Raw genomic sequence first — 10189 nt, 5'->3', positions numbered from 1 at the left:
GAGCTGGAGGAATGGCATATTGATAGGGGTGGAGTTTGCTTTTTTAGAAGTATTGAACATGTAGTGGTGTCAGATGTTTGAAGGAAGTAGAAGTGTCAACCACAGTCAATTTATTGCAATGTGATTATGATTAGCATAGGTCACTGCAGAAGCAGGTTAGCAGCCATGTTGGACATTTGCAGCAGGTGCCAGTTGTGGGTGGTAGTTTTGCAGAAGTAGTGGTTTTCTGCAGCATGAAGATATGGTTAGAGGATGCAGGGTCATGGGGAGGGGCTGGCCACCTCAGTTTCTCCCTACTAGCCACCTGCCTATATACCTACCACCTCCTCAGAGAATTTTGTTCATCTTCATCTCACAGAGGGAGGAAGGCCCATCTTCTATGACTTCTTCCTACTCTGTTAAGGCATCATTCCTGCCTAGCCAAGGAATGCAAATCTTGCTAAGTGACCTAAAGTTCTACTGGAGGGGTTGGAGGTTTGTCACCAGTCATTGGTAATAGAGTCTCTGCTTGACCAACTTTATGCGAAGTTGTTGGAGCTGAGAGCAGTACCCAGGAAGGAGAGCTGATTCGGAATCAGATATTCTAGCACCACCAGAAACTTGTGGACAATGAGGACATCTATGCAGGACTGGCCATCATCAGCTCCCTTGATGACACACCTCATTGAGGATAGAGATCCAGAGCGGGAATTCAGAACCTGGTTAGTGGCTTATATATCAGAACATCGATATCCTGGGGCTGGTGTGATAATGCAGTGAGTCAAGCCTTTGCCTGGGGGAAAGCAATGCAAGATGGCCCAAGTTGGACTTGCATGGCTCTTTACGTCACTCTGTTCAGGCTACTGAGCTGACAAGGAGCCTGAATGGGCCTGAGCCTCAGCCTAGATCCATTGTTTTTCTTTAGGGGTGGAATATGTGGATTGGACAATAGGTCCAGGTGAAAACCAGAGTTGCAGCCTGAAATTGCTCAGGAAACGTGGTAGCGTCTTCTGAAAACTCCCCTAGCTATTGTTTACATTAGGTTCAGACTGTCATGGGAAAAGGGACGTGTATTCTAATTGTTCCAGCATCTCCCTTAGGCTGCTCTCTCAGAGGATAAATCTTACTTGTATCTGCATGGGAGGAGGTCCTTCTGTGACTTTGGGCTGTCCTCTGGTAGAGGGACCAGGTAGAGTTGTAGGGCAGAGGCATCGGGCCAGTAAAGGTGAAAGAGAACCAGGACTTGGAAAGGAGGGGCGGGACTCATCATCCCCTGGGGATGGACTCAGCATGGGACAAGCTGAGCCTGAGGAGGTTGTTGAGCTGTGGGTGGTAGAGGACCACTCAGGTGTGGGTCATCCACCATGTCTATCAGCTGTCCTTTTAAGACTGATATCCCTAGGGAGAGATGGGCCTAAGGGAACCCACAGCTCCCCCTAAGGTTGGGACCTTCAGAGTGTCAAGGTCTGGACATAAGGAACTTGTGACTATTTTTATTATCTCTTACAGGATAAATCAAATTGGTGGATAAGGTTCAAGGTCCTGTTTGGTAATCAGATTTTCCCATTCTTTCTATTTTATTTTATTTTGAGATTTATTTATTTTCATTGGAAAGGCAGGTTTACAGGGAAGGAGAGACAGAAAGATCTTGCATACACTGGTTCACTCTTGAAATGTCCACAATGTCTGGAGCTGAACCAATCTGAAGCCAGGAGCCAGGAGTTTCTTCTCGGTCTCCCACACAGGTTCAGGGTCCCAAGGACTTGCGCCATCCTCTACTGCTTTCCCAGGCCACAAGAAGGGAGCTGGATGGGAAATGAAACCGCTGGAACACAAGTCAGTGCCCACATGAGATGTCACACTTGAACGGACGTGGAGGATTAGCCAGCTGAGCCATCGCACCAGCCCCAGTTTTCCCATTCTTCAGCATATATCATGGCCAAGCACTATTGCAAAAGATAAATGAGCTTTTTCTTGCCTAAAACATCCAGTCTAAGGGCTTCCCAGGGTGTCTATGTGGATGGATAGGGCACTCCCCTTGGTGGAAAGAACATATTCCTGACCTAAAGAGAAAAGGGAGGATAGGGCTTCCATGAGGTGGAGGGAAGAATTATGTCAGGTGGGTGGTCACAAGAGACCCCAGCTCTCATTTTTAGCACAGCAGCAAGGAGGTAGTCTGCCCAGAGCCTCAGCGACTCCATAGGATGATGAGGTTGACCCTCCAAGGTGCCACAGAGGGACTCTCTTTTAAAGAATCTGGACAGAGTCTGGAGTGCTTTTGTACCTGTTGTGCCCCAGGACTACACCCAGACCCCTCCTCCTGGTGTTGTCACGGACAGAGGAAACAGCCACATGGTAGCAAATGATGAAGAAGACTGAAGCCTTAGGTCAGGGGAGTTGGGGTGGGGTGGGGGCTGTTTTGTAGGTGCTGGAGCTAGCAACGTGAAGATGGCCATATGCCATATGAAACAGCAGGGGTTTGGGGGGATCAGTTCATTTACTATTTATGGGGAAAGACTTAGAGGTAGTAGCAAGCCATAGGGCACTCACCTCCCCCTCCCCCCAAATCAACAAGACTGGTGTTTCAGAAAGCATAGGTAAAGGGAGGTCATGCAAGGTAGGAAGTCCACGGTCAGATGGCATGGAAACAGGGAGATGCCCCGGGCATTGCCCTGTGTGGCCAGGGAGCAGGTCCCAGCCACTCTATCAAACCTCTCTCACCAAGGCTGTGGCATGTCTGCACAGTATGGGCTCTAGGTCCTCCCACCCCCAATGGACGCTGGATGCTGGTTGGGTTATGAGGAGCTAGTGGTGAGTGGAAGGGAGTGAGTAAGATCCAGACCCTCCAGCACCAGGGAGGCCGGAGCAGGGAGAAAGACCTACTTGCTCCTATCAGGGTGGCCGTTAACTCTGGGCTGGCTCCAGGTTCCTGTCTTCTCTGTGAGACGGACAGTTAGTGTCGCCTCACACACACACCTCCCCCCACCCCACACACAGCTCTGTGTGTATGTGTGTGTGTGTGTGTCAATGCCCAGGGGTTATGGCTGCTCACGGAAAAAATCTAAGTACCTGTCACTTTCTTACCTTTTTTGGAAGTCTCAGAAGGGCCAGAAGGGCAGTGGCATCAGGTAGTGATGGGAGGGGTAGTGATGTCAGCCACGGTCATTTTAATGCAGGGTTACTATAATTAACACAGCAGGGCCAAGGGCAGCAGACAGGTTGGCTGCTTTGCACCAGCCAGGTTCTGGGAAGTGGCTTTAAGGAAGTGGAAATTTCCCAAGAAGAAAGAGAGTGTTTGAGAGGGAATAGGTGGGGTTGTGGACAGGTAGGGAGCTGGCACCTTCAGCTCCCAATTGCAGGCTACCTGCCTGTATCCAAGGACAGGAGGGGATAATGGCAGGAGCATCTTGCTGGGCTTGCTAGGGTCCAAGCCCCTTTCTGGGTAGCCCTTTAGAGTGGACATTAGTGGTTCAGGAGGTTGTTAAATGAGAGTGGCTGCCAGGCCTAGGCTAACCCCTCTCCTGGAGAGGCGAAAGAGCAAGGTGCAGGGCAGGGAAGAAAGACACCGACCCAATCTGGGCCTTAACACCTGCAAGCCGGGCCCTCGCCCCTTATTCTCCAAAGAAAACTGTGTAGGAGGTTGAGCCAGGCTCACTTGCCGGGTGCTGAGCCCTGGTTCAGGCTCTGCCTCTCTACATGGCTTAGGCCGGTGGAGAGTGGGACCTGCCATGGGCCAGGGGAGCAGTGTCCTGGGGTGTACGGTCCCAGTGGCGGCGCGGTGTCTCTCCCGCGAGCCCTTAGCTGTCTGTGCCTTTGCCAGAGACCGTGGCGGGTACTGCACGCGGTGAAGGCACGGCCGGTGCCACCTGCCTCACAGCCCTTACCAGAATCACCCAGCGGGTCTCCTGCACAGATACACGTGGGCAGAGAAAGCAGCATCCGAGTGGGAACCGACGTGACTGGTGCTGAGGTCCTGCCCAATGCCCACCTCGCACACCTTAGCGGCTGAGTCCCTACTAGCCCCATCCCCTCATTTCATGCACTCCGCTCAGGCATACGTGCCCAGGAATATCTTCTCAGGCGCAGGCTCTCCTAGGCATCCCTTAGGCTCCGATGGCCCATCACCTCCTCCAGGCAGCCTATGCCTGACTTGCGGCTACCTCCAGTGGCAGAGACCTCTCCTAGCTCATCACTGCGTTTGCACTCGCGTGGGCCGCGAGCAGGGTCGTGGAAGGCGCTCTGGACCAAGGACAGGAGGAGAAGGAGGAGGGGGCGGGGAGAGGCGGTGGCAAGAGGAGCGTGGGGGCGGAGGCGGCAGCCGGAGAGAGCGCGCGCGCCGGCGGCGGCCGCCCAGGGCCGGGGCCGCGCGCCCAGCCTGAGCCCGCCCCGCTGCCGAGCGTCACCGAACCTGCTTGAAATGCAGCCGAGGAGCCGGAGCGGGCGGCAGCGGCGGCGGCGGCGGGGGCAGCGGCAGCTCCGGCGCCACGGCAAGGACTCGGAAGGCTGAGGCTCGGCCGCAGCAGCGGCGCGGGGGGCGCGGGCCGCGGTGCCCGGAGCCCCCGGCCCGCCATGGGCCGCCCGGAGCGGGGCGCGCTCGGGCCGCGGGCGCTGCTGCTGCTGCTGCTGCTGTTGCAGCTCCAGCATCTCGAGGCGGCAGCGGATTCGCTGCGCGGCAGCCAAGGTGCGTGCGTCGCTCCCCAGCTCCGCTCGGCGCTGCCGGGGCGGCCAACAAAGCGCGGCCGAGCAGCCGCGGTGGGGGGCGGGTTGCGGCGCGGCTCCTCCGGGCGGGACTGGCTCCTCCGGACCCCGCAGCCCGGGGCTATGCTCTCGATTCCCCCTACCCACCCACCCTCGCTCTCCAGGCTTGGTGCGTGGGGGACTCTGGCCTCCGGGCACCCGATCTTGGGGGAGGGGCGCAGTGGGGACCTGGTGGGCTGTGAACTTTGCGGGGGGCGGTGACGGGGATCTTTCCTCCTTTGGTGTGAGCTGTGCTGGGTCGCCACTAGGGTTTATTTAACACTCGCGTTCCGCGCGGCGGTGAGAGGAACCCAGCGGCTTCTCCGCCTGACAATGCGTTTCCGGGGACCACTGCGCGCGATGGGGAGATCGCATTTGCTTGCGAGGTGGATGTGCTCGCGAGCCCGGTGCGGGTGCCGCGCGTGTGCGGGGGCTTCCTGCGTGGATTCCGGACTACGGGCAGTGAGTGGATCTGAGGAGAGGGATGTCTGACCCTAAGTGTGTTGTGTCAGGCCTCCCCGCGCCGCCGAGCCACCCGCCTTCTAGAATCCCGGATCCAGGGTGCCCCGAACTCCCCCGCTCCGCCATAGTCCCTAGCAGCGACCCCCCATCCTTTGCCCGGCAGACTGGGCTGCGTGGTGGGGGTGAGCAGCAGGGCTCAATTCCGCTAAGCCAGCTCACCACCTGCCCCCAATCCCTTCTGCGACCGCAGGACCAGCCCCGGAGTGTCCAGAGGACCAGTTCCGGTGCCGGAACGGACGCTGCATCCCTTCCGTGTGGAGATGCGACGAGGACGACGACTGCTCGGACAACAGCGACGAGGATGACTGCCGTGAGTGACCCGCCTGGGCGGGCGCTGGGACTGGGGGACCGAGGCGAGTGGGGGGAGCGCGTGCTCGGTGCACACGTGGCTGCAGCCGCTCCGAGCCACCTGAACGGGGTCTCACCGCAGAGCCTGCCCCCTCGCTTCGGGCTGGCCGCACCAGGATAGCAGGCGGCGTGTCCTAGTGGGGCCATAGACATAGCCCGAGGCAATGTGCCCAGGAAGAGGGCGCGCCGCGCCGGGGTAGCTCGAGCTGTGGGCGGGAACGCGGCCGTCCTTGCATGTGTCTGCCTTACAGCTCTCCAGCCTCCCTCCCTCACTCTATAACTCGTGGCCCGGCCCCGCGCGTGATTCCAAGTTCCACGCAGCTCCGGGCCTCTCCGTGTTCCTTTTTTCTTTTCGGTTTTTGTGAATGAATGGGCTCCCCGGGGCCCCTGATTGGCTGGGCTAGGACCACCCCATAGGCCCCTGTGGCCGGAACGGCCAATCGTGGAGCCGGAGGCCCTGTAGTATTCTGGCGCCCAGGGCGGAGGGGCCCGGCCTCGGCCCCGCCCGGCCACGGCGCGCCTTCTGCCGGCGTGGTAGGTGCAGGCGGGGCCGGCCCAGCACCCGCGCTTTTCTGCCGAGTCACGCCGAGACCTTCTCTGAGGCACCCGTTATCCTAGTGCACTCACACCTCCCCCCGCCCCCCGCCCCGTGCTTTCCTGGTTCGCCTGGCGTGGAATGAGTCATGGGGCACACCAGGAAGCTGGGGAGCAGGACCAAGGGATTGGTTTCCTGGAAGGGCCTGCAGGGCGTGCGGGAACTCCTGGCGGCGGGTACAGGTGGCCCGCTGCTTTTGGTCAGCGTGGTGGGTGCAGGCCATCTTAAAGTTCCTTCTCAGCGTGCGCATGGGGTTTCGGGTGTGTGTGAAACCGGAAGCAAATCAGCAGGCAGTTACAAAGGGACCGAGTGAAACGTGGGTTTATTACCGAGCGCCTGCTGGGTGCCATGCGCGGGGGCACCACCCGCCCCGCCAGCTCCAGTGGAAGACAGCAGGCCGACCACACCTGCATGCAGTGCACAGGAAGGGCGGAGGGACATTTGCACAGACATGCTCTGTTGAACCCTGGAGGGTTCTTAGCCTTCGTATTTACTGGACAGCCTCACCCCCTAACTGTGGGACCCAATCCAGAGTTGGCGCCGCTGACCCCGTGGGCTAACACTTCTTGCCCAGACATAACTCTCAGGGTTGTTGGAGGACTAGTTCTAGCAATGTGATTGGAGGTAATGAGACTAGTAACATTGGTGAGTGCTCAACGCATAGAAGTTTTCGCTTTACAACAGTCCGGTTTCAGAGATCAAGAAACTGAGACCCCCAGAGGCAAAGCTACTTGCTGTGTAGCCTGGGAGTTGCTAATGAGGCGTTTGACCTTACACATCTGACTTCTGCGAGCCTCTCATTGTGACCCTGCTGCTTCCAGGAGAAGCCGGCAGATGACTGTGCTCTCAGTAGCATCCCTGGCGGCATCATCAGTGAGAGCCACCTGCTGTGGCCCCCTCAGTTCATGTGCTGAGAGGACCAGGGAGGGAGAAAGGAGCTATTTCTGGGCTGCTTGTCTCTTATCTCTTTAGCTCCTGATAGCAGGAGTGTTGGAAGGATGGCTGGGAAGAGCAGGCGCACTTTTTGTCAGCTGCTTTGTAGACAGGATGCTAGTTCTGGGAGGTGAGCAGTTGTCCCCAGGGTCACCCAGCTCAGGAGGACAGGATGGCAAAGTCCCTGGAGAGGACATGCCGATCAATGACTGCTGGGGCCACTGCCTCCCACCACCAGATGCTCTGGGCAAGATGGAGGAGTGAAGTAGCCCCGTTGGTTGGGTGATCTTGGCAGTGCCATGAGCCAGGTTGGCTCCTGATGCAGTTAGGAGAGGGGCTGAGTGGAGTTCTAGACTAGAGTCTGTGAACAGAAGCGCAGGATGTCAGGGGCCTGAACTGGCCAGCATAGTGGCTTTCCCAACAGTGTTGAGCTTTGGCGGTACCTGGCTTGGCTTCCGTAAGTTTGGTTGGCAGACAGTGCCGGTTCCTCTGTCGTGGCTTTGGCACGTGGGAAGTCCTTGGGGTGGGAGGTGAGCTGCCAGCAGCTGCAGAGGAAAGTGGGAGAGCCAGGGCGAGGCTTTGGGGGGCTGTGTCAGGGCCACAGTGTGCTCTCCTCGCCCCTTCTTTACCTGGTGGAGAGACCCCTGTTCGATAGCAGCTGTCCAGATCGAATTTCTTCTTTTCCCTTGATGGCCATCAGCTCCACCCCGCACAGCCTGCCTGCCTTCTACCTGACTCCTACCCTGCAAAGGGACCACAACTGGCCTCCCTCGCTACCTCCCTGACCTGCAGACCAGGGAGCTGGAATTTACAAATCATGGCTGCATGAAGTGAAAGGAGCTTAGGCGTCCAGAGGGGCTGGGACAGACACAGGCCCTGAATCATCAACCATCAGGAGGCCAGAGGAGAGAGCACCCAGGAAGGCTTGCTGGGGGAGGAGGTAGCTAAGCAAGGCATTTATGATTTTAAAATAGGTAACACTGACCCAAGGCTCCAAGAAGTAGCATGAGCACCCCAATGCCACACAGCTCCTCAGCTTGGGACCTGGAACGCAAACCCAGGTCTGCTAAGTGTTGAGCCTCTTACCCACTGGGGGGGTGGGACTTGGCCTGTGGAGATGGATCCAGAGCGGGCGGGCTTGGGAAAGGAAGAGCTCAAAGAAGCTTCAAAGTGGAGGAAGACGCTGGAAGCCATAGGGCCGGGCCCAAGGAAGCCCAGGGCCATCCAGCCGGGGAAGTTGGTGGGATTCTTGGCGGTGGCCCTGGGTCACGTAGGCCAGCTGGCCCCTTGGTCCTGCTTCCTGTTACTCCCTCACCCGGGTGGGTGTCTCTGGCCTGAGGCCAGCCGTCCACTCCCAGGGAAATGACACCAGTGCGCGGATTAGCAGGTGGAGGCCCTCACCGTGGCCCTGGCGGAGTGCTGAGGTTTTATATGCATCTCCTCATTATCCCTTCGTCTGTGAGGTGGAGCGATCCTGTGAAGTTCATGGATCATTCACATTTGTCAGACGTAGCAGGGTTAAGGCAAGTGTAGGTGAGGTTGCTCAGGTGTAACTAGAGGTGCTCAGCCTTGGAACCTGCACAGTCTCAAAGTGCTAGCTACCTCATGGGTGGAGGGTGGTCCCCCTCCTGCCTCCAGGCCTCCAGCTCTCCCTCTTAAGGTATTATCTGAAGCCCTCCAGGCCTGGGGAGAATTCTGAGCTGCTCTTTGTAGAAAGGCTGAGTGGACAGCCAGGCTGGTGCCCTGCCCTTGCGCCTACCTTGTTCTCCTAGCCCACCGTCCCTCCGGCCCGTGTTTAATAAAGAGCGGCTGCAGAGCGCTCTCCCACGGTGCAGAGTTCATTAGCTGGACAAGGCCAGGCTGCAGGGAGTGCTGAGCTGGGCCTGCTGTGAAGCAGCCTTGTAAATAATTAAAGCTCGGCTGCGGGCCCCTGGCTGCCACTGTTGCCTGCCTCTGGCCTCCAGTGGGCAGTCCAGACCCTACGCTCAGCGTCACTGCCCTTTTCTGAACCTGCGCTCCTTCATCAGGTCAGGCAACTCTGCGCAAGTCCTGTGGTGCCCTCCAGTACCCAGAGACTGAGGTTAGCTTAGATGCCATTGCCCTTGGCCCTCTGGGCCTGTTGCTTGCTCCCCTCCGTCCTCTCCTGGTGCCAGCAACCACAGCTCTGCCACACTTGCCTTCCTGCTGCTTCTCAACTCCAACCTGCACTAGCCATGTTGCCCCCTCTCCCAATCCCCTTCACCCCTCCCTCACTGGCTGCACCCTCCTTGTCCCTGGAAGAGGCCCTGTAACGTCCAGAAAGCTTTCCTGGTTGAGATGTCATTGTTTATTTAGGGAATGTAGGGATGCATCTTGAAATTGCCACTCCATGGGGCCCTGATTCAGCCATGCTTAGGTCCAAAACCCAGCTGTCCTTCAGGCTGTCCCCAGGCTGCCTGGTCCTCCTGCCCCACCCAGAGGTGCCTGCAAGCACTGTTGAGGTGATGGGCTGGTCAGTGGGGAGGGGGGGAGATCTATGAATGGCAGTGGGTGGGGCCTGTCTCAGCAGGTGTGGCTCAGAGCCTCCTAGGATCTTAGCTAATTCTTGTCTAAAGGGCTCAGCTACTGGGTTGTCCAGCCCCCAGTGCCCCCTGGAGATGACTCCAATCTCACTGAGCCCCAGGAAGAACTTTGGGGTGTGGAGGGTGAAGAACTGAGTCAAAGTCGCGGACGGGCGGCCCAGTCAGGGAGGGACTGGATTCCTGCAGGCTGTGTGCTTCTCCTGTCGTCTGGTTTCCATCCTGTCTGGCCTTGTGGCTGGGCTGCGGGAGAGGGGAAAATCTGTAGCTGCTGGCTCTGCCTAGCAGGCTCCAAGTTTCCTTTCTGTTGGTCCCAGGTCCGTGCTGCTGGCACTGGGCCCATCAGCCTGCCGAAGGCGCCCCCAGGGGGTTCCGAGGCTTGCAGGGGTCTGTGGGGACAGGACAGCTGGCCTCAGGACTGAGTAGAATCTCCTCAGCAGCAACCACCAGAACTGCTGTCCTTGCCGGGGAAAGATGGGCAGCAGGTGGAGGCCGAGTCGGCCCCAGGGAGGGCTGA

General features: G+C 58.2%; 1 protein-coding gene across 15 annotated transcripts in view; it reads left to right on the top strand.

Moving 5' to 3' along the window:
• Positions 1 to 4393: 4393 nt before the first annotated feature.
• Positions 4394 to 10189, top strand: part of LRP8 (LDL receptor related protein 8) — a 68324-nt gene continuing 62528 nt past the window's right edge. For 13 of the 15 annotated variants that reach the window (XM_058655463.1, XM_058655452.1, XM_058655459.1 and 10 more), the window contains exons 1-2: positions 4416 to 4660; positions 5429 to 5548. In XM_058655463.1, the coding sequence (XP_058511446.1) occupies positions 4549 to 4660; positions 5429 to 5548 (232 nt within the window). In that variant the 5' untranslated portion in view covers positions 4416 to 4548. Of the gene's footprint in view, positions 4661 to 5428; positions 5549 to 10189 lie in introns of all 15 variants that reach the window. The other 2 variants (XM_004588684.3, XM_004588683.2) reach the window with 1 other exon arrangement.

This window comes from Ochotona princeps, chromosome 2 (genome assembly GCF_030435755.1).
Source record: "Ochotona princeps isolate mOchPri1 chromosome 2, mOchPri1.hap1, whole genome shotgun sequence".
NCBI classification, from domain to species: Eukaryota; Metazoa; Chordata; class Mammalia; order Lagomorpha; family Ochotonidae; genus Ochotona; species Ochotona princeps.
This window is presented reverse-complemented; position numbering and strand designations above follow the sequence as displayed.